The 23683-nt window shown below is 51.7% G+C and overlaps 1 protein-coding gene across 2 annotated transcripts in view; it reads right to left on the reverse strand.

The window, feature by feature from the left end:
• Positions 1-23683, reverse strand: part of Celsr1 (cadherin EGF LAG seven-pass G-type receptor 1) — a 139303-nt gene that overhangs the window by 51845 nt on the left and 63775 nt on the right. For both annotated transcript variants that reach the window (XM_038342501.1, XM_038342500.1), the window contains 3 exons: positions 7962-8184; positions 4314-4429; positions 3440-3528 (listed from right to left, as the gene is read on the reverse strand). In XM_038342501.1, coding sequence (XP_038198429.1) covers positions 3440-3528; positions 4314-4429; positions 7962-8184 — 428 coding nt within the window. The remainder of the gene's footprint in view (positions 1-3439; positions 3529-4313; positions 4430-7961; positions 8185-23683) is intronic.

Consider the following 23683-nt stretch of genomic DNA (forward strand, 5'->3'; position numbering starts at 1 on the left):
GGCAGCTCTGAAGTCCCCCCACGGACAGACCAGCTGACCTGGGACAGGTCCCACAAGATTCCCAGTACTCTGTGGTCTCTGTGCAGAGATACTTTGTCAGGCTGACCTGACCTGTCCAGGATGGAAACAAAGCCAAGCCAAGCCGTGCCTTAAAGAAGCTGGCACTCAGGGAGAGCAGGGCAGAGGTAACAGTCACAGCTGGCAGTCAATTCCACACCCTCGCTGCAGGGTTGGATAGACGCTCAAGTCTCCGAACGCATCTTCTTAGCAACAAAAAATAACCAGACCTAGGTGGTGTGAGTGGAACAGGCGGAGTGTGCTCAGGACCATCACAGCCAGAGAAAGGTCTGCAGAGGGAAGTCCCTGGATCCACTGAACTTAAGGCCACCATCAGGATGCGGCTTGAGTCTCTCAAAGTGTGGCTCACCAGCCCCCCATCATCTTGCACCTCTCTTCAGGCCCCCTTCTCACAGTCACCCTCCTGAGGTCACTCCACATTTTCTTGCCAGAAGCCAGGACTAGAGAGGCCACTGATGATGACTCTTACAATGACACAGAGACCCAACAAAGAGAGTGGCTTGCCTTGACAGGTCACTTTCAGGGTCCCCTTTGTTCCCTTATAGACTGGAGTACTGTGACCTCAGGCTGCTGTCCCCAATCAGTCTGTAAATTATTCCCAGCCTGACAGGTCTTCCCAGGCCCCCACTGATCTGTCCCTGCACCTCGGAGGCAGAATCACATAGAAACACCAGGGCCATCCACAGACAGATACCGTAATCTCTGCTAATATTCCCTGGTGTGTGGCCCACCCAACCCACACAAGGAGGCTTAAGGATATAAGGGAGACTGGTTTGTTTCCTCCCTAAAACACCCTCTGGCAAGAGAAGGAAACAGCCCAGCAAAGGCCTAATCCTGCGCTCAGGGCTCTGTTTGCTCACTGGGAGGAGGAGGGAGCTGTTGAAAGGACCCAGCCCTAAAAAGAGAAGCATAGATTCCAGTAATACATTTCTGCCTGTTGATCTTCTGGCATGAGGCCCTCTTTCCTCTGGGCCATTTGGGGTAGCCTTCTACAATGGTGTGCTTCTCTGAGATGGCTCACAGGACAGAGAATTCACAATGGGGCTAAGAGGTCAAATCTGGGTCCCAGCCAACCACAGCAGACAGATGCAGAGGCTTCTAGTGGGGAAACCAAGGCTGGCTCAACCTCCTCTACCCACCCCTCCTCAGGAGCAAGCCTGCAGTCTGGAGGTCTGCCTTTCTTGACATAATCAAGAAAAGAAATACATACTGTGCTTCCCTGACAGCCCAGGGCTTCCTACGGTTCATTCTGACAGGCCTGTCCATTCCGGAAGCACAATCCACTGGGAGTGTTCACCCAGGGTATTAAAGTCTAGGAGGCAGGAGGAATAGACAAGAGAAGCCACAGGATCAAGGTGCGTGCAGCGAGGTGACAAGGTGAATGTTCCTAGCTGTTCTTTCCGGAGCAGAGGCCAGCAAGGCCATCATCCCTTTGTGGGGACTATCTGCCTGTCTTTCTACTCAAAAGCTCATCCCTTTAATCCCAGCACTCGGGAGGCAGAAGCAGGTAGATTTCTCTGAGTTTAAGGCCAGCCTGTTCTACAGAGTGAGTTCTAGGACAGCCAGGGTGGTTACACAGAGAAACCCTGCCTCGAAAAAAACAAGCAAAAAACAAACAAAAGAAAGAAGGAAGGAGGAGGGGAAGGAGCAGAGAAAGAGACAGAGACAGAGAGTGAGCAAATTTGGGGCACAAAACCATAGCCACTTTGTCCTTGAGCCAAGTGTGTTCCACTTCCTGCGAGCTCGGCTGCCTGTATCTGTCATCATCTGGCCTGCTCCGACAGCAATCAAAGTGTCTGAGCATCTCAGGTGACCGTGCCCCTCTCCACAGGGACACAGAGAAGCAATCCCAAACTCCAGAGGCTTCTAGTGCCAGTCACAGGAGCTCAGCCCTCACCTGTGTGCTCAGAGGTCACAACTATCCTTTAAGCACAACAAGGATGGATGGTTGCAGGATATGCCCTTTCTCCGGGGGCAAGAACAGGGTGGGAATCACTGATCTACAATACAGAACATGATGCAGGGAAAGACCATGGGAGAACACAGGAGTGACACCCCCAAAGAAATAGATGAGACAATGAGAGATTAAGATATCACAGGAAGGATACTGTGAGTTCTGGGAGGAGTGAATGAAGAGGAGAGACACATCCTGCTCCTTCCCATGGGGCTACTGGGAGTCAGTCAGGGGATGTGCAAGCAGCATCCTTTATATTGATAATAACTGTCCCCAAATCCACAGGGCCAGCACTTTATGATCAAATGAAAGTCTCTAAAATAGGCCAGGGTGGACAGTAAAGAGTCGCTCTTCTCTCTGGCGACTGTGCCCTGTGCAACACCACAACCACCACTGGGGACAGGCCTGGGGAAGTCCAAACCCCAGTCCAAGTACTGCTGACCAGCTCAGTGTCCCTCAAGGGCCCCAAGGAGCCTTTTTGGCCCCAGGCCCTGGCAACTCTGTCCTCTGTATCACTGTTAAGGCTGCAAAGACTGACTGGGCTAACACCCCATGAGAGACCGTTTCCACCCCCAGCTAGGGACAGAATGAGGATCGAAGACTATTCTTAGAATCTATGGGTGGGTGGGTGGGGGAGACTTCAGAAATGAAAAGATGCCCAGGGCGAATGTAAGGGATGACCTTGGAGAAAGGGAGATAGCAGTGACTGGCAGGGAAGGATGAATGAGAGACAAGCCCCGTACTCTAAGGCCCCAAGAATAGGCAGATGCCATCCCAGGTACCAAAGGCCTGAAGTGGTGTGGACAGGAAATCCAGAAAATACCTTTGCTACCATACAAGTTGCTGCATAGAAAGGAGGTTCCTCATCTCCCATCTGTTGATCTAGACTAGATTTGGATCTTAGAACATTTGGGGAAGACTGTGGCCATGATCAGGGAGGGGCAGGAAAGACCAACATGGACTCATAGTAAGAGCCAGACTCTGTGTGTGTGTATGCAAAATCACAGTTCAGGAAAGCACATGACCTTGTGACTGCGTGTTTCCTTACAGCCAATAATCTGCAAAGCATACCCGAGACACTTGTCTTCAGAGCCGGGAACGCACCTTCCAGTCACAGCTCAGGCAGCTCAGCATCTGAGCTGTGTCTGGCCTGCCTGGAACTGACAGAAGCCACAGACAACCCAATTCTCTGCGTCTGGTCTTAGTGTAGCCGAGTCCCTGCCTGTCCTCACAGCTCCAGCTCAAGGCGTGGCTATGTTCACAGAACCCTCCACTGAGATCATCTGCTCCATTCCCTTCCAACGGTGCTTGCTTTTACACTGCAGAGCACGAACCATCGTCCTGAGCAGAAAACCCACTGGTCCCCCCACTGGCCTGGTACGAGGAGGCCCAGAGGTACCCTCCTACCTTGTTGTAGTACTGTACCAGCACCGAATGCCACCGCCCATCACTCACACCTCCAGGAACCTGCGGGGTCACCGTGGTCGTGGTCTCACCTGCATGGCAAGAGGGACAGTCTGAGAGAGAGAGAGGCTTGGGGACCTTCAACCAGGCTTCCAGGCTACAAGGTAGACATGCTGTTCATAAAGACTGGCTGTGTGCCCTTTTCTTTGGCACAGCCACCGTGGGAAGCCATCCCCCACCCCACCCCTACATTGAGGACTTTAACCTGAGTCAGAAAAGGCTGATCCATCTCACCCCCCCCACTTCCCTATTCTTCATATCTGTGTCTGTCTGCTCCCCCATGCTGGCGTAAGCCATCACATTACTTTACAGGTGCATTGTACTTTTATTGTTACTTTTAGATTTATTTGATTTCTATGTGTATGAGCATTTTTCTTCCATGTATATACATGTGCACCATATGTGTGCCAGGTACACTCAGAAGACAGAAGGGGACATTGGATACCCTGGAACTGGAGTTATGAACAGTTGTATGCTGCCACATAGGTGCTGGGAACCGAGCCATAGGTGCTGGGAACCGAGCCCGGGTCCTCTGCAGGAACAGCAAGTGCTCTTCACTGCTGAACTAGCCATCTCTCTGTCCCCATCGCTACATTTTATCTACTGATTCTGATCTAGGAAACAGGCTTTGTCTGGTGCTAACAAGTAACACTGCAACAATGTTATTTTCTTGTACTCTGATTTCTTCTAAAGCGCAGATTCCTAGACACAGAATCAGAATTGAAAGGGTGAGCAGCTGGGCATTGCCGTGAGGACAATGATAAACTTAATCCATAAAGGGCCTGGGAGATGCTCCTGTAGCCGCAGGAGGCCGCACCTGCCGAGAACGTGAGCTGCAGCTGCTCCTCCACAATCTCCAGGGCGATGAAGTCATGCTTCTCGTTGAAGCGGCCATTGTAGAGCAGCAGGGCGTTCCTGTCTTGGGTGGCAAACCTGTGGGTGAGCGGCATGTCACACAAATGAAGGACCCCAGGGCCACGAAGATACACAGGGGTGACACGGCCAATCAAGGGAGTGAGCCCAGAGGGCCATGGTTCAGGAGAGAAACTGCCCAGCATTCTTATCATGAGCTGCTGATGGCCCGGCAAACCTGATTCATGCACCGGAGCCTTGGGGACACTGGGATGGCCGGCAGAGTGTGGAAAGACTCCATGTGGGTGGGGGAAAGGGAAGGAGCGAATCAAGATTGCTGGTGCAAGTGTGAAGATCGGAGTTTAGAGCCCCCAGGAGCCGTGTACAAAAGCCAGACAGGTACGGTAACACCACCTGTAATCCCAGCACTTAGAAGGCAAAGATGAGGGAGCTTCAGGGTCAGGGAGACTATCTGGAGTCGGGGAACACTGGGTTTAGGAAGACACGCTGCTTCAAAAATTACAGTGCAGAGCCGGGCGGTGGTGGCGCACGCCTTTAATCTCAGCACTCGGGAGGCAGAGGCAGATGGATCTCTGTGAGTTCGAGACCAGCCTGGTCTACAAGAGTGAGTTCCAGGACAGGCTCCAAAGCCACAAAGAAACCCTGTCTCGAAAAACAAAACAAAAAAAAAAAATACAGTGCAAAGTGATGGAGAAGGCACACGATATCAACATCGGGCCTACACACACACACACACACACACACACACACACAGAGAGAGAGAGAGAGAGAGAGAGAGAGAGAGAGAGAGAGAGAGAGAGAGAGAGAGAGAGAGAGAGAACATGTTCAAAAGGATGCCAGCCCATTTACCAATCAGAAGCGTATCTGAAGGCAGAACCCATGTAGTTTATCTTCTGCTATGGATCAGATGAGACCCCCAAAGTGCCCCTTTCTCTCTGTGTCCGGGTTAACCCCTCTTGCATGGTGCCCTCCTGGCAAGCACCATCCATTGCTAAAGACAGAGAAGAAATAGAGATGGGGCAGGGGCCCAGGGCTGAGGGGAGGGTGGGAAAAATGCAAGTAAAATAAGGAAAGACAGAAATAGAAACCAAGGCTTGTGGGGCCGGAGGAGAAGGAGCCAAGAATAAAAGGGATGAAAGGCGGCTGGGAGTGGGGCCCACTTGGGAGCCCCAGCACTTGGCAAATAGAAACTAGAAAGAGGAGACGGGCCATGACAGAAGCCACCTGAGACAAAGGCAACTCAGCCGGGCTGGGCAGCTCTCTGTGGTGAGAGGGGCCTCAGCCTCAGCAGCTTCCAGGATGTGTGCTCCGGGAAACTATGTGACTAGACGTTCACTGCTCTTTTGGGAGCAGAATTCTGGGGGAGCTTTCTGTTGTCCTTCGTGTGACTCACATGTAAAGGCCACCAAAAGTCACCACAATGCACATGACTGAGCTGCTGGCCATACCAAGGTAGGAGGCATCCATGAGTACACTCCAGAGTTACAAACCCCCAGCTCACGCCCATCACATGCTGTGACACATTCACCAGGGGACACAAGGCTCCTCTAATGTGGAAGGTGGCTATTTATGGGAGTCCTCTGTTGCTGGTACCGTGTCACAGGGGATTCTACCACAGGGCCCTTGCTTTGCAGGCTTGTGCCATAAGGGTCAGCCTTCTGCGGGGAGACGAGAGTCTTGACACAAAGGGGCAAACAGAAAAATTATCCCAGCTTGGTTGAACAGGGCTCAGTATGTACTGTGCCAATGGGCAGACACTGTTCATTTTATCAGGCAAGTTGAGGTTGGGGGGTACAATGGCAAGTCCCAGTTACCAGGCCCACCCCACATCCTTGGACCATGCACCAATGGGAGGGACCATGGTAGCCCAATGTACAGTGGATGAGTTCATAGAAGTCACTTGTCTGCGGTTGGAAGGACTTCTGCAGGAGGGCTTCATCCTTGGGACAGAACCCAGGGACAGGCTTCTGTTCTGTCCATCCTAAGAGGTCTGGTCCTCAGCAGGCAGCTCAATGAAGAAAAAGCTGTTGGGGACCCACACGGGAAGGACAGAGAATACCACACTCCTGTCTGGAGAGCTGAGCTGCAGAGAGTCACTGCAAACGCCCACAAAAACAACCAGCAGAAACCTCACCCTAGTCAATCAACTTTAACCTAGCAGAGATCTTCAACATGGAAATTCTAAATTTTCTCTTAACTGAGCAACTGTGACGGGCTCATGCTGCCTAGAATGCAGTGAGTTCATTTGATATTCTGTGTGTATATCTGTACACGTGTGTGCAGGAGCATGCGTGTGCAGGGGCCAGAGGCTGACATCAGATGTCTTTGATCACTCTCCACACACTGTTTTTTTTTTTGGGTGGGGGGTTGAGACAGGGTTTCTCTGTGTCACAGTCCTGCCTGTTCTGGAACTCTCTCTGTAGACCAAGCTGGCCTCGAACTCACAGAGATCCACCTGCCTCTGTCTCTTGAGTGCTGGGATTAAAGGTGTGTGCCACCACCGCCTGGCTTCTGCACACTGTATTTTGAAAAAAGTCTTATTCAGCTAGATTGGCAGTCAGTAAGTCCCTAGAGTCCCCCCTGTCTCTGCCTCCCCAGCTATGGAATCACAGGTATGTGCCACTGTGCCTGGCCTTCTACATGGTGCCAGAGACTTGAATTCAGGTTCTCATGCCTGCAAGGGCTTTAACAACTAAACCATCCCCCGGCCCCAAATTATAGATACAAATATTTTTAGGTAGCATCTAAATTCTTCTGGGGGAGAAGGTACGAACAGCACATATTCAGCCTGTCACAGATAGGGACCAAGGCAGCGCAGTTGGGGTCTGAGCAGCCTGCCTTGTGACACACATATGCAATGGAATGATGTAGGTGTATCTTCTATCTATCTGTTGATTTCATTTGTTAATAAAGAAACTGCCTTGGCCAGCCCTTAGGTGGGTGGAGTAGACAGAACAGGAAGAAGGAAGTGAGGTAGATGGCTCAGACAGATGCCACGCCTCTCCTAAGTTAGTCAGACTGCCATGCCTCTCCTCAGAGAGCCAGAGAGGCGATGAAGCTCCAGCCCAAGATGGACGTATGCTAGAAACTTCCTGGTAAGGCACCACTTCATGGTGCTACACAGATTATTAGATATGGGTTAAAGCAAGAGATGTGAGAATTAGACAATAAGAGGCTAGAAATAATGGGCCAGGCAGTGTTTAAAAGAATACAATTTGTGTGTTGTTATTTCGGGTGTAAAGCTAACCATGCAGGAGCCGGGTGGGATGAAAAGCAGGCCTGCCCGCAGCTCCACACATATGCAATGGAAGGTCTGATATCCATATGTTGGCTGGTGGACAGGACCCACATAGCCAGGTCAGTTTCCAGGCCTGGGATTCTGCCTGTTCCCCTCTCAAAAGCAAGCAGCGCTGATGCTCTGCGGTCACTGTGCAGAAATAGCCTCCTCTGTCATCACCACGGCAATGATCTGACCCTTGAGCAGCCGGTCCAGCATCTAACACCGAACAAGCCTCCTCGGCCATGGCCACCCGGAGCCTGGAAAGTGACAGTACCTTCCCAAGGGATACTCACGCACATGGGCTGCACTTACGAAAGGGAGATGGTGAAGTGGAAGCGCTGCCGCAAGCCTCGGAAGGTGACAAAGGACTGCGGCGGGAAGCTCCGGGTGCTGACTTCGCAGTAGGGATGCTCATACTCGCCAGGTGGGCACACGCAGTGGAAGCCTCCGATGAGCAGGTTCACACAGGTACCCCCGTTTTTGCATACTCCACTGGCACAGCGGCCTGAGCGAACGTTCACCTGGCAATGCTCCCCTGGAGAAGAAAGCAGAGGTCACATGAAGGTTGTCTTGGTTTGCTTCCCCCTCCCCCCCCACCATGGTAAACACTGACCAAAGGCAACTTGGGCGGGAGGGGGGGGGGAGGGGGGACGACGACAGGGGACGGTTTATTTCAGCTATTGTCTGTCACTGTGGGAAATCAAGGCAGGAACGCAAGGACAGGAGCTGAAGCAGAGGCCATGGAGGAGTGATACTTGGCTTGCACTTCAGGGCTTGCTCGGTTTGCTTTCTTATACAACCCAGGGATAGTTCCACCCACAGTGGGCTGGGCCTCCGACATCAATCATTAATCATGAAGATGCCCCACCGGCATGCCCCTGACAAGCTAATCTAATGGAGGTAGTTCCTCAGTTGAAGTCCTTGATGTCCAGGTGACTCTAGATGCCCCATATTGACAAAAAGTTGCCAGCACAGTGGCTACGAGAGAGCCAGTGGACTGTGGATGTCCTGAGACACACAGCTGACAGCTGAAAAGAGAGGACTCAGGATCAGGGGTTTAGATGCCACAGGGACACCTGGACCTGGATCATGGGCAGAGCCTGCTGTCAGCTTGCAGAACCACACGGGCTGCTCTCGAAGTATCAGAAACACCCTGCTCTAGAGGTGACCCAAAGATGAGGGGTTATAGGGCCATCTTCCCCTGGGAGTTCTCCTCTACTGACTGTGTCAGGGCTGAGTCCCACTGAGTCCCAAGCTACTGTCTTTGTGTCCCAGAGAACAAATCTGCAGAGACAAGAGGCTGGCATCGCTAATCCACTATACACCTTCACAACCACGCAGGCCACGGAAGGATCCTAAATGCTTCTGGTGCCAGGCTAGGCATAGGCTAGGTTTAGACCAGAAGGGTATGTTCTCATCCACCTACTGGTTCTGCACCGGCTGAGAGGGGCCCAGAGAAACAAGGACAGAGAGAGGCCGCCAATGTGCAGAAGTAAGCAGTAGCTGGTTTGGTGCTTGCTCATCTCAACTCCATCGCGGTGGACACTTTCTCTCCCAGCTGCTCTGCCTGTCATGGCTCTTGGCTTGGCTGCTCTGCAGGGAGCTTTGAGTTCGCGTGCTTGCACGCACACCTGCACACTCATGCCATCATATACCCCAGGTGACCCACTCAGACCATGACATCCTCACGAACGTGCCCATGTACACATGCTTGTAAACATACTGTTACATGCATCCTTACACCCACGGTCTCGGACTCAGTCTCAACCTCACACACACATGCTCACACCTGTAGCTGCACCCGCCCCTCACCGACCATATACATATGTACCCCACCCCCCCAACACACACACTCTCACACTCACACGTCAGCCGGTGCTCACACCCTTCTAGGCAGCCCTTGTGAGCACCCATCATTTAATGTGCAGATTCAGCCTAAGATGCGTCTCTCTTCCTTCAGAGCACTTCACATTCTCTCCCTCGGGAGTGTTGCTCTACTATATTCCAGGTTAGCCCAGGCGCAGTCGAGCCCAGCACTGTGAACAAAGCTGCCCCAGAGACAGTCTGGCACTGTGCTCACTAAACCGTGAAGACAAAGGGCCCTGCCGTCACCCTACCCACAGCCAGGGCCCGAGAGTAGCAGACCTGGGAGGCTCTGGGCTCCAGGAAATACCCAAACTTTCCCAGCAGAAAAGGCGGCCAGCCTTGCCCTGTGAGATGCTCCTATCTCCAGTTCCACCTGGCTGACGGATGGCAATGTGGCAATGTCACTTGAGCATGGGGTTCTCTTCCTCTCCTGAAGCCCAGGAATTCCTCTTCAAGACCCAAAAAAGCCCCAGGGGTATCTAGTCCCCCCCAATACATACATTTTATCTCCTAAAGACCCTGAAGATGGAAGAGGGTCCATCCCAAGTCCCGTATAACTTCACCCCCAGTGTCAGGCTGTATCTACAAAGACCTGGTTTCCCAGTGAGGCCACATTCCAGGCTCTGTTGTCCCAGAACTGCTGTCTGTTCTGCGTGACCTCTATAAGACCAGGGCCCTGAGACTGTGGGGGGGCTTCCCAGGCTGTGTTCCAGCGCTCATGATCCTTCTGACCTTTCCCCTCCCAAGCATAAGACTGTACATCTCAGCACCCAGACACCAGCCCACCCTGTTTCAGCCTGCAGCCTCTCTGGTCCTTCCCGACAAACATATCCCACCCAGCACCAACTTCCTCCCATCATCTCCTGGCACCTCCAGCTCAGACCTCCCCACTCCAGCCTGGGGTGAGGGTTCTGCCCTCTGCCCAGGGAAGTAGACTTGGAGTCTTGAAGCCACCAAACTCTGCTGGCCCTCACCTCCCCCAATACTCCTCTACCATTCTCACCTCCTGGGACCTCATCCTACCGCCCTAATCTTCACCTAGACCCAAGCACCCCAAACATGCAGCTGCACACTGTTCCTCCAGCCGGGAACACTCCAGGGACCTTGCAGTTGTCCAGTCACTGATGATGAGACCCAGTGATGGCTGATCTGAGGTTCCCCCTCCCTCAGCTTTTGAAGATCACACTGTGTCCCCTTCCCAAGCCTGTCCCTGACTGTGGGCTCAACCCATAGGAAGCATCACTGTTTCCTGAACAGGTCCAGGACGACCTAGGATCTCTCCCAGCTCCACTTACAGCACCAGAATGTGGGAGCGTGGGGTGGGGATGTAGCCACAGGGGCTGTTTTAGGGTCAAGTCTGAAAACATCTGGTATACAGTGGGTGCCTTGCATGTTAGGGTGTGGGACTGGTGCCCATAGTGAGGGGGCGTCTGAGAAGAGCGGGGTATGCAGCAGGTACTGGCAAGTGCTTGTGGGATGAAATCATACAGCGCCAGGGCTCCCCAGATCCAAGGCAATGATTCACATTTGAGTTTAATCCACGAGGTTACAAAGCCAACATCATTCATCCACCGGTCCAAGCAGTGTGGGTTGATATCCATACAAAGAAGACTTAGCTGTAAGGGTTAAATACACCACTTTTATATAAAGCACTGTGAGCTGTGGTCACTGGGCTTCAGGTGAGCCACTCCAGCCTGGAATGGAGCCTCATCTCCAGGTTCTAGTACTTTCCTTGTAGTCAACTCTAGGTCCTCGGATGCTGACCCAGGGTCTGCTTTGATGTTTTTGTGAAAGCACCTGTCACAGCTGCCACTCCAGCCAATGTGTCAAAGCTGCATCTTGGCCCACTAAGGCCTTTCCTTGGACTTACCGCTCACATGACTTCTCTGAATGTGGTTAGCCAGCTGCCCTGGGGTGGGGGTGGGCGTGTTCAGTTTACAGTATATGCATGCTCCCAGCACTGCCAACCTAGAGCAGCCAGCTTGACCATACAGTGTGCACACTCGAGGCCTGAGCTGTGATGGTTTCTAACTCTGCAAGTCATCTTAGCCCAGGAAAAGGATACAGGTCAAAGTCTGGGAGTCCTGCATCCTTAATGCTCTCAGAGAGCCACTGTAAGGGATTTGCTTCGCTTTGGTCTTAGATTTCTGGGGGGGGGGGGGCGAGCGTGTGTGTGTGTGTGTGTGTGTGTGTCTGCGTGCATGAGTGCGTGTGCCTGTACCTGCAGAGGTCAGAGGAGGGTGTTAGAATGCCTGGAGCTGGTGTTAGGAACCAAACTGCAAGAGCAGCAAGCTCTCTTAATGCCTGAGCCACCTCCAGCGCACCCTTCCTTTCTTGCTTCCTTTTTCTAGGTTGACAGACTTGGTGGGTGGCAGGTGCCTTTGTCTGTGAGCCCTCTCTGATCTATCATTTTTCCTTTCTAAATCAGGGTCACTCCATGGCCCAGAGTGCTCCATCCTTACCCTTCTACCACACCTACCAAGCAATGCCATTTTGATGAAATAAATCTTCTCAGGGCTTACTGTCACGATTTAACTTTGTCCCTTTCTAAGATTTCACGGTTCAGAATCTGGCATTCCCCGAACATGCCAGGTGTTCTGCTCAGAGTCAAATGCTGCTGACTCATTCCCAACCGGGGAACATACCTCCCCATCTCTGCCCCGCTTCCTCATTTCATAGGCAGCCCCTCCATCCATACCAAGGTAAGCTTAGTTTGGGCAACCTGATCGCCAAACTCCATAATTCATGGAGCATGTCACAAGGTCCCTGTCCATGAGGGACACTGGCCTCAGCCTGGTTAAGGATGCAGACACATAAACCCACATGGAAAAGACCGGAGAGAGTTATGTAGAGAAACGCCCTGAAGCTGAGGCCAGTCTGGCCCTGAATCTCATGCACGTCTGTCCCATCACTTAACAAGTGCCCTACCCAGATGTGGATGAGTATTGTTCTGTCTGCTCAGAGACTCAAGCTAATACTGTCAGCACTGTTGACCCTGAGTCTAAGCAAAAACCCCAGCATCAGAAGACTTAGACTTAGCAAAGGGGGTGCCTGTCATAGGAAGGAGTCAGTTGGTAGATGGGAAAGTCAGTGGAGGCTCTATGAGATGAAAGGACGCAGACCCATGGAAGCCACAATGCAGAGGGTAATCATGTTCAGTCTGAGGGAAGGGATGGGGGTCTGAGCTGGGGAGCGGCTGGCCACGAGACCCACTTCAGTGCACCACACACAGGAGCAGGGACTAGCCATGCAGAAGGCCTGACTCAGCCTCAAAGGGTAGTGCTCAGACCCTTATGACTTCGAAGAGGGCAGGATGTACTCCCTGGGAGGGAAGGGCAGGGAAAGGTCTGCCAACTTAAATTTTTAACTAAATAAAAAGACAATCCTTTCTCCCTTAATAAAGATGGGAGGGCTTTAAAGTAGAAAAACTAGAATTTCCAGAGGTACCGAGAGTAAGCTCAGACGCAACACACAAAAGGCACACTTGGAAGCTGGAGGTTTGGGCAGAATTGAGGATCAACAGGACAGGTGGAGAACACAGCAAGCAAGGAAGTGGGGGCGGGGTAGGGGCTGGAATCTGAATGTGGATCATTCAAAGTCAGGTCTTAAACACACAGAGCCCCAGAGTGGCCTGAAGCCCCACCACAACTCAGGCCCAGGGAGGAACCTTGTATCCTAGCAAAGAAGATGCAAGCCACTGCACAACTCGGGGCAGTAGCTCCTCGACCACAGAAGGGCTGTGACCAGCAGTGGCACCGCGGGGCACTGAAAGGCAAGTGTCCATCAGAAGTCACAGAGCACTAAGCACAATGACCCAGCCTTCCATGTTTGTACCCAGTCATTATTCTTTCTTCTACCCAGTCACCACACACCCACCATCTATCCACCCTTCCTCCACCCATCAATCTATAGCCTTCCACGCATTGACCCACCCGCCATCTACCCATCTACCTGCCCTTCCCCCATCCATTGATCTAGCTATCCCTTCAACCATCTCCATCTATCTACCCCGGCCCTCTATCCATCTATCCATCCACACCCCTATCATCAATGAGTTCATGCAATGAATTGCCCAGCACAGGACATGTTGAGACACTGAGGTTACCAGAATGAACAGAACCGCTACTTGCAGCCCTGGAGTCTCTTAAACAGACCAAATGTTTAGGAAAACAGAAAAGATGTGCTAAGAGGCTTAAAGGGTGTGGCCAGACTACAGAGCTCAGACAGAGCAAACCCTCCACACCCCAGAGGATGGGTCATGAGGCTGCAATTGGACCTGGGACCCCTGCCATGCCCACGGATTCTAAGTAGACCTGAGGAAGAACCTCCAGCCTCAAGCATGCCCCACATGGTAGCACACATGGCACCTACACACATGCAAAATAGTCCCCACCACAGAGCAGTGGGGGCCCTCTCCTGGTGCCACACAGCAGCCTCTCACTCCCCTCCTCGCCTCATGCTTCTGGAGAGATGAAGTGGGAAAGGTCACATCAGCAAAAGCCCCACTGCACACAGGGGTTGCACAGAGGTCACTCAGAACAACCCAGTGCCTGGGACATGAAGTTCCAGGACAGAAGCAAAGTCTGCAGAAGTCCTCAGCGCAGCCACCAAGGTGTGAGAGAGGGCGTCCTGCAGGCCTGCTTTGCAAAGGCGACCACAGAGACCGGCAGGCAAACATCAGAAAGCCTGATGCTTTCTCTCTGGCTGGTACCAGGGCCACATCAAGAGTTGAACTATTACCACCATGAGAGCAGTCACAGCACAGACCAGTCGGGGCCGTCAACAGACAACCTTCCTTCTAGGCAAGCCCCAATGTGCAGAAGGCCCAGAGATGGTCAGAGCATGTGCCAGATCACACAGCAGCAAGAACGCACACGAACATCAGCAAGGTCTGTATGGAGTCTGCAGGGATGGGTGTGGAGTGTGTAAACACCCAGGATCAGGATTGCCCTTCAAAACTGCACTGTAGGAGGGTGTTGGGAGAAGACAGTCAGGGCCTCAGAACTTCTAAAGCACCACTGCGAAGGACAGAGGTTTGCTGGCCCAAAACCAGTCAAATGACTCTGGCTTTGCTGGCCGAATGGCTATCCTGGAGGCACGCAGTCCAGGCACCCGTGTCCAAGAGCCATCTCCAGCACTTGAGAGGTTGGGTAAGCAAACAGAACTCATTTGGCAAAGGTCCTGGATTGCTGCTGTCACTCCAGGCCCCGACTCCTCCCCCAGGCAACTGTCACTCCAGGCCCCCCACTCCTCACCCACCCGGCCTCAGGCCCTCACTTCTTCCCCACTCCAGGCAGACTGCCAGGTTCTAGTCCCTCCTCCCCTCCCCCTAGGGAGTTGCCAGCTTTGTTTGACTTTGTCACCTCCTGGGGATTGAAGCTCAGTCTCTCAGAGCCACAAGCTCAGGTAGCCCAGCCCCTCCCTGCTGGCCAGGCTACCCAGAAGGTCGCAGCAGAGGGCCCAGACACCTGCTGCCCCTTCCAGTGGCTTCTGTGAGAAGGGAGCAGAGAGGTGGGAGCAGGAAGCCCTGAGGCCAGGAGAAGCCACAGTGCTGGGGCTTGTCCAGGGTCTGTCTCTTTCTGATGACTTCATTGTCTTTGAAGCAAATTCTCAGAACTTCAGTCACACCCATTTTTTAAATATAAATAAAAAAATGCATTCCAGTGGTAAAGAGCCAGATCTCCACCCACCCACACTACTCCCTACCCTGAGAAGCCACCTGCCTGGCTAAGGGTTGGGACCTGCAGAGCTGGAGGGGGATGGGGTACCACATTAAGTCTCCGTGTTCAGAGTGGCTCCAAAGGGGTTCTATACTGCAGTGACACTTGGAACATGCCCCCTAGAATAAAGCATTTTTAGCTGAAGAGACCAGAAGCTGACCCACCCTGTGTGGTGCAAGGACGGGACTGTCCTCAGCAATCAAGAGATGCTCAGAGTAAAGACACTGAGATGGGAAAACTCTATGACCAGAGGTGAAGGAGCCAAACGGCCACAAGCAATGTGTTTCTTGTAGATTTAAATGAACTTTGAACAAACAGGGTTTCTCTGTGTAGCCCTGGCTGTCCTGGAACTCAACTTACTACGCAGACCAGACTGGCCTTGAAACTGGAGATCTTAAATAAACTTATTGGAGTTTTTATTTTTTATTTTATTTATTTATTCTTGGTTTTTCAAGACAGGATTTCTCTGTGTAGCTTTGGTGCCTATCCTGGCCTGGAACTAGCTCTTGTAGACCAGGCTAGCCTTGAACTCACAGAGATCCATCTGCCTCTGCCTCCCGAGTACTAGGATTAAAGACATGCGCCACCACTGCCTGGCTAAATGAACTTTTTAATACAGCAGTCTTCAACCTGTGGGTCATAACCCCTTTTGGAGTTGAATATCAGATATTCATATTACAATTTATAACAGTAGCAAAATTACAGTTATGAGTAGCAGTGGAATAATTTTATGGTTGGGGTCACCACAACATGAGGAACTGTATTAAAGGGTCTCAGAGTTAGGAAGGTTGAGAGTCACTATTTTAACACAATCTTTAATTTAAAAAAATAGGCTGTATGTGTGTGTGTGTGTGTGTGTGTGTGTGAGAGAGAGAGAGAGAGAGAGAGAGAGAGAGAGAGAGAGAGAGAGAGAGAGAGAGAGCTTCTGTGAATATGTAGAGGTCAGGAGCCTGTGGAGCTGGTCCCTCCTTCCACCTTTACACAGTTCTGAAGATCAAACTCACCTGCCAGCATCATGCAACAAGCGCCTTTGCCCCACTGAGCCATCCCCCTGGCCCTTTAACACAATCTTTAACAGTTGTTATCAGTTAGGGTGCTATGGTGACATGGAGACAGAAGGAAGGGGGACAGGAGGGAAGGAGAGAGAGACAAAGAAAGGGAGGGGCAGACAGAAACAGAGGCAGAAGGAAAGGAGGGGGCGGGGAAGGAAGACCTTGAGACTGGGAGGGAGTGAATGGGTAGGGGGGGCTTTGTCCTGTGGTTGTGGGGGTCCGTCTGGAAGTCTGAATTACAGCCAACTGGAAACTACGGCCCCCACAGACAGAACTACCAGCACACAGACGGATATGGATACACATGCACACACGCACACACGCACACACGTGCACTCGCACAAATGTTTGGCCTGAGGAGGACACTATAGTGTGTAGCTCCTCGGGACCATGTACCCAGCCCCAGCAGGGATGCTGAAGACCCCCTTCAGCATGGGACCCCCCACACACACACACACAGTGGTGTGCCCAGGAGACCTCCCTTGAACAGGTCTTATGCAAACTTCTTGCTTTGAGTCAATGCCTTCATAGCTCTTGCTCTGGCCCTTGTGGTCCCAGGCAAGACAGAGGGGCTTTGTCTGATGCTATGGGGAAAATGGATGGGGCGGAGAAAGGCAGAGGGATGCATTCCCTAAAGTCCTTTGGGGTCACCGCTCAGGTCAGAGGCTCAATTTCTCCAGCAAAGCTTGATGACCAGAGTTCCACAGTGGCATTAAAACGGGGGTGGGGGTGTGGAGTTAAAGTCATAGGGTCTGCTAGCTCTCCTATGCCCTTAGCAAGTTTTTTATTGACAGTCCAGTGGGTGCCAGGGGCTGGTGGGGCCAGAGGTAGTAATCACAAAATTATGGATCCAAAAAAGATGCCACCCAATGCCTGAAAACTGGGTCTCTACATTGCAAAAGGCATTCTGCAGATGGGACACATTGAGGACCAGGAGAGGGAGGTCAGCTGGATTAAGCCATCACGGGATCCCGTGGGAGGCAGGTCGGGAGGTCAGAGCGAGGGATGCAAGGGCATAGGAGGTGAAGGGCAACACAGGTGGTTCCAGATGCTAGAAGGCAAGCAGGCTCCCCATGGGAGCCTCCAAAAGGAGGCAGACTGGCCGAACCTTCAGTTTAGAGCCTGGCTCCTTCCCCATCCTCAAGTGAGTCCATCTGCGATGACCTACAGCCCTCTGGCACAAATAGCAAGTGATACAGAGACACCCACACTTCCCAAGATGAGGGAAGCTAGGCCCCATCTCACCAACGGCAGAGACAGCCAGTGCAGGGCCTACCAAGGTCTCAGCACAGACTGGCCAGTCCCTTCCCTATTAACTCTCCTTACTCACTCTTGCCTTGGCCATCTGCAAGCTGACTGCTAGCCCTCAGTCCACTCTCCTGGTTAGGACCCCCGAGGAAAGCGATGCTGGGGGGGGGGGGGGGCGGGAACTGCCTCTTAGCAGGAATGCCCTTGACCCAGATAGATGCTTGACAGGCATGTGTGTAAGAAGCTTGAGGTATCCCAGGGCAGAGTGAGTTATTTTCTCCACAGTAACAGACTAGCGCTGCCCATGTATGGTGCCAGTGAGGAGGTCCTTATTGGGCTCTAGGCTCTTGCAGGTATAGCCAAGTTCAGAGGTGGCCGTGTTGGATTGGGGATGCATTAGCCCAGTGGCTGATGTCTGCTGAAGAGAGAAGCACAAGGCGTGGGAAGCAGGCACTGTGAAGAGTCAGACCCTGCAGGAACGCAGCTGTAGGCCAAGGCACCGGGAAGCTGAGAAGAGGCAGGAAGTGCTGGCCCCTGCGGCCTCTGGGTGCTGCAGCTCTCTGGGCATACCTGGACAGCGACCTCAGAACCATCAAGAACTATGGCTTGACTGTCTTAATTCGCCTGTGCTAATCCCTTATCCAAAATACCTGGAAGGGTAAGTGTGGCGGCGTAAGCCTGAAATCCCAGCACTCAGGAGACTGAGGCAGGAGAATCATGAGTTCAAGTGTTATTCCCCAAAGGACCTTGATTCAAAAAAGGGAAGAGAACATGCCTGGGATCAGGTTTTAGATTTCAGATTCTTTTTTAAAAAATTTTTTTTGGAACATCTGCATATAATTAATGAGATCTCGTGGATGGGTACCAAGTCTAAACACAAAATTCGTTTATGGTTCATGTATACCTTTTACATGTAGCCTCCAGGTCATTTTATACAAATTTTTAAACACACCTGCATTCTGACTGCAACCCATCATGTGAGGTCAGATGTGGAATTTTCCACTTTGACATCGTGTTGGTGCATGCAAAGTTTTGGATTTTGGAACATTCTGGACTTCAAACTTTGGGTTAGGGATGCTCAGCCTGAGTTCTGTTAACAACACCCACAAGAGGACATGGGGAGAGTGGGGGATCATCCTGGTGGCCAGTCAGCTATGCCTGACACTTGCCATGATGTGTGGGGGATAATTATCAATTAAAGTGAGAATCATTACACTGGCTGTATTTAAAGTCTCAACTAGAGCAGCGAACCCTTTCAGACTTAAGGGAAGACATTACGTTTTCCTTCGGCCCTTCGCCCTGGCTTTGGGGGTTAAAGTTCACAGGAGCATCCAGGCTAGATCTGCCCACACCTGGATCCCTAAAGACAAGGCTTAGTGAGAAACCAGGTCACCCGGAAGTGCAATAACACCCAGCTTCAGGACAGCACAGGAGAGAAAGGCGGCGTGTTGCAACCCACGCTGTGGAAAGAGCCAGAGCAGCAGGTAGGTGCGCAATGACGAGAAGAAAACAAGAAAACATAACATCTTCTCCCAAAGTCTGAAAGGGTTCGCTGCTCTGAGATTTTAATTACAGGCCGTGAAATGATTCTCGCTTTAACTGATAATTATCCCCACATTAGGGACTAATGTCAGAGTGCTGGGATCCACTCCCCGTGCAGATGAGGTGTACCCTGTAGATTTCAGCCCACTGGGCGCCTTCCTCCCTGTGCTCAAGGAGGTGGCCCTGCAGGACCAGGACACAGCTCAGGAGCAATGCACCACACAGCATGGAATTGTCTGATGGAGGCACCTGGTATGTTAGTGTACCCACACCAGCACTCTATCTCAAACAGCAGTGGAGCTGGATAATATCTATATTTATAACAAGGGCAGAGGAGGGCTAGCATCTACTTCAAAGTTGTTCCCACAAGCAGACAGGTGGCTGGGCTCTTGCATCAAGTATTTCTGGCCCTGAACCTTCTACCTACATAAGACATCCTCAGCTTCAGGAGGCCTTGGAGGGTCCCGCAGTCTGGGGAGGCTCTTAAAGCAAGTGGGAAGGTGCTGGGGGAGCTGTTACCAAGTTCAAAGTGGGTGCCACTGAGGGTTCTCCAAGTTCTATACCCATCGCTACTATGGGGGGCAGAGGCGAGCTCATGGCCCAGGGCTGCAGCTTTGTGCTCCGCAGCTGTGCTAGCACCGTTTGCTTGGATTTGCTGAAACATGCTGATTGAGGACAAGCCGCGAGAGGTGGGGGCGGGGGGCACCCTAAGAACGGGGGATCAAATTAGGGGTCAAGAATGAACTTGACCCTAACAAAGAAGTTTCACCCATGAACACCTATGGGAAGGACACCCAAGGCTAGCCTTAGTTGGGATAGCAACCACCCCGCCCCTCCCAGACCTGGACTCAGCTGAACTATCCCTCCTGCTGACATCAAAGCTGTCATTCAGGAATGTACCCCAGGGGAGATGTTGATCTGTGAAGATTAGGTAGCTATTCCCAGGTCTCCCTAAAGAAAGGAGAGGAGGAGGAGAGGGAGAGATGAGAAGGGGAGACGTCCTAGAAATACCCAGGAGCCTGCAGTAGTGGGTCCCAACTCAATTTGGAGCTTGATCATAGGCCTGAAACCCAAAGGTAGGAAGGACCTTAATGACCGGGAAGGGACATGGGAGAGACAGGATCCTGTCTCTTCCCTCTAAGCGACCAAAAGCAGCAAAGGTGTCACTCTGATCACAGCATATGACAAATGGCAGGTGCAAGGACATGTCTCTAGCCTTGTGGAGGAGAGGTAGCTCTCCCTCCAGGGTCCCATCCGCATGTGTCTCTGCCCCCATAGATCTTACACAGCTGGGGGGAGGTTACTAAGCAGACACATAGGGGTAGGAAGTGAAATTTAGGAAAGCTGGTGTGTGTGGGGGATGGGCAGGGGGTTTCCACTTGAGATACAAGGGGCTGTGGTGAGAGAGGCCAGCAGATACCGGAAGGCCAGCAAAACCTGGATGTGGAAAGCAAGGAAGAGACCTTTGGAGTTTTAGGGCCACAGCCCTCAGGGTGGGAAACAGCTTTCTACCAAAGAATATGAAGTGCTCGCTACGAATGAGCTCCAAGTCATTGCTGGCTGGGGACAGACATGAAGATGAGGAAGTCTACCTTATGGGACAGTGGAGCAGCAAATAAAGAGGACACGTGTGAAGTTTAAGGAAGAAACCAAAAGGTTTCTAATGAGAAAGTGCAAGGAAACCTTCCAGAACCTTCCTAGGGCAGGGGACAGCGGATTCAGGGGACATATGAAGGTAGATGTAGATGGACAGGAAGACAGCAGGTGAGGAAGCTGGGAGATGGGGGTCAGCATAGGAGTTCATGGCTTAGCAAAAACCAAAACACAGTGTCCCTCAAATAAAGACTGAGAGGCCAAGCGCGGAAGGAAACAAGCTTGTAATTGTTTACAGGTGTGAGAAATTATTTTTATTTATTTATTGCAGAGCAGGTATGGAGGTCAGAGGAAAACTTGTCAGAGTTGGTTCCACAAGAGATCAAATTCCAGTCCTTAGACTTGGCAGCACAAGTGCCTTTACCCACTGGGCCATCTCACCAGTTAAGACGAGAAATTAAGGGACTACTTAATATGCATCCAGAGCCCATGTCTGAAGTCTTCTTATCTCATTCCTTTCCAACTATGAGATAGTTGCTGACCTAACCTCGGTGGCAATGCAGAGCTGTATCTTCAGGGACACACCGTAAGGGGCCAGCAGTTCCCTTCCCCTTACAAACACCTCTAAAGCCAGGATGGTTTCAGAAATTCAGGAGAGCTATCTGGAATACACTCCCTAGCGAATTCAGAGAGCTTTTCCTGAAATTAATTGATGCCTTCCTTCTGCCAGCTCCTGCTGCTGAGCCTCCTGTCCCGCGACACAGGAAGTCAAGGGCTCCCAGCACAGTTGGGCCAATTCCAACCTCACCGTGCGGAGGCCTAGAGCTCCAGCTCAGCTTACCGGGGAGCAAGAAATTAAAGCCGCGTGACGACAGCGCTGCTTTCATCGTGAAGAAATGAGCACAATTACCTCCACGCAGAAAAGAGAGTGCTTCAAAGGCAAAAACGGAGGAGAGGGAAGGAAGAGAATCGAGGAGACGTAATCGCTCTTAATTAGTTTTATCTCAAGGGAAATAGCATGATGTTTTCCAGTACCCAAAGAGAATCAAATTAACCTCATGTCAGGCACCACATCTCACTGAGATGATGGATGTGGCCACGGTCCCTTTAGCGTTCTTCTAGAAATGACTTTGCTGATGAAGAGGAAACCTGAGAGCTTCAGAAGTCAGTTGGCTGCATCCAGTGACTCACCCATCATTGCAGGGGATCTGAGGGTCCACAGAGCCAACGTGGCCTTACTTTACCTGCCCCAGCACGGTCATATCATCCCCTGAGGACCTCTAACAGGTCAACTAATGGTAGCCCTGGGATGAAGCCTGGAAGCTGATACATGTCACCCTGCAGATGACGAAAGGCGGGAAGGGAAGGTCCTAAATATCAATGAAAGAGAACACATCAAGTGACTAAGTGCTCGCCCACAGAGATAGGGTAGAGTCCGACTGAACACTGCTCTGTCAAACAGCGAGCACTCTGCGAATATCTGCAGCAGGTGCTCGGTGCAGTAAATGTCTGTGGCAAGAATGGGCATGATGAAGAAGGGCGGTGTTTACTCCCTGGAGGGCACCAATCTTCCCTGCAACGGTGGCCTCAGCTTCTCTGTCTGAGAGTTTACAAATCATTCCACATAGGGCCAGATGACAGGGAGGGACTGGGGAAGGAGCTGCCTCACCCTCATGCTTCTCTTTCTCTGTCAGGAGGGAGCTGACCATGCAGCTAGCTGGGTCTCATAAGACCTCCAAAGAGATGCCCACTGAAGCCTGGGGTCAGGGGTAGGAGGGGTATGACCACCCTGTGTCCTGTTGGTAGTACAGAAAAATTTAGCTTGGCTAAATTCAGAGCAGGGAGGAGAGGCAGAGGAGGGGAGACCCCCCCAAACATGCATGCATGTGCGCACACACATTTTCCCCAGCACTTGAGGTGCACACCGACAATTAGAGAATCTCCTAGGCCTCTGCCTTCCTGCTCACCACCAGGCACCTGAGAGGCAGGAATCTGGGATCAGCACATGCCAGACAGCAGGAAGAACTGCCCACATCCTGTTGGCAGTCAGCCACAGACAGGGAGGGGAACAGAATAGGGGTGGGCAGCCAAATGTCCTTCTCCCTCCTCCACGTTCCCAGACAATAACCAACTTGAGATGCCGATGGGCCAGCCTGGCAGCTCAACTCACGCGCTGTGAAGTTCTCCAAGTGACGTCCCTTCCTCTTCAGATGCACAAAACCACAGATACCCACTTCCCCCTCTCTATTCTCGCTACCTAGATCTCTCCCTGCTCCACATGCACCGCTAAAACCTACAGGGAAATTAATGTGTGCTATATGCAGATAAGATTCCCACACTAGAGGACCCTCAGGTGTCCATACTAAAGTCCTTAATTACTGACAGAAGAATCTCCAAGTCACTTCCAGTGCAAATCAAGTTCCACCTAATCCCCAGAGAGCCTTCCAGAAAGATGATCTGTTCACCATCGAACCTATGGGAACTGGCTTTCCAAATGGAATGTAACTGTACATTACAGGAGACCAAAGACCAGAACAAGATCTGTGGGTGCACAATGCCATTTTAAACTGCTCTCCACGGCTGCCTCTTTATTGTTAAAGCAACCGTCGACTGCATTTGGAGAGGCTGGTCTTCAAGACTGGTCAGGACATGCTGAGCTAAGAGCATCTTGAGAGGCGGAAGAAGGTGAGCCAGTCTTTGCAGCAATGAGGTATGACTAAAACTGCTAACTTCTTTCAGGACCCAAGTGGTTATTAAAGGTTCACAATTTCTACCCTGGCTGCACAGTTTTGCACTAACCAGTGAAACCGGAAATCTAGAATAAAGGGGCTTTAACTTTAAAGCCACTCACAACTAGCTGAGGTCGGTGGATTGCCATGATTTCAAAGCGAAGCTCGGCTTGGGAGCCAGACCATGTCTCAAAACAACAGAACCCACTTAGATGCATACATGGTATCTGACACATTTGGGTGTCAATAGCAGGTCTCACCTAGAGCTCCCCCTCCTAAAGTCC

The sequence above is a fragment of the Arvicola amphibius genome, chromosome 9, assembly GCF_903992535.2.
Source record: "Arvicola amphibius chromosome 9, mArvAmp1.2, whole genome shotgun sequence".
In the NCBI taxonomy this organism is placed as follows: Eukaryota; Metazoa; Chordata; class Mammalia; order Rodentia; family Cricetidae; genus Arvicola; species Arvicola amphibius.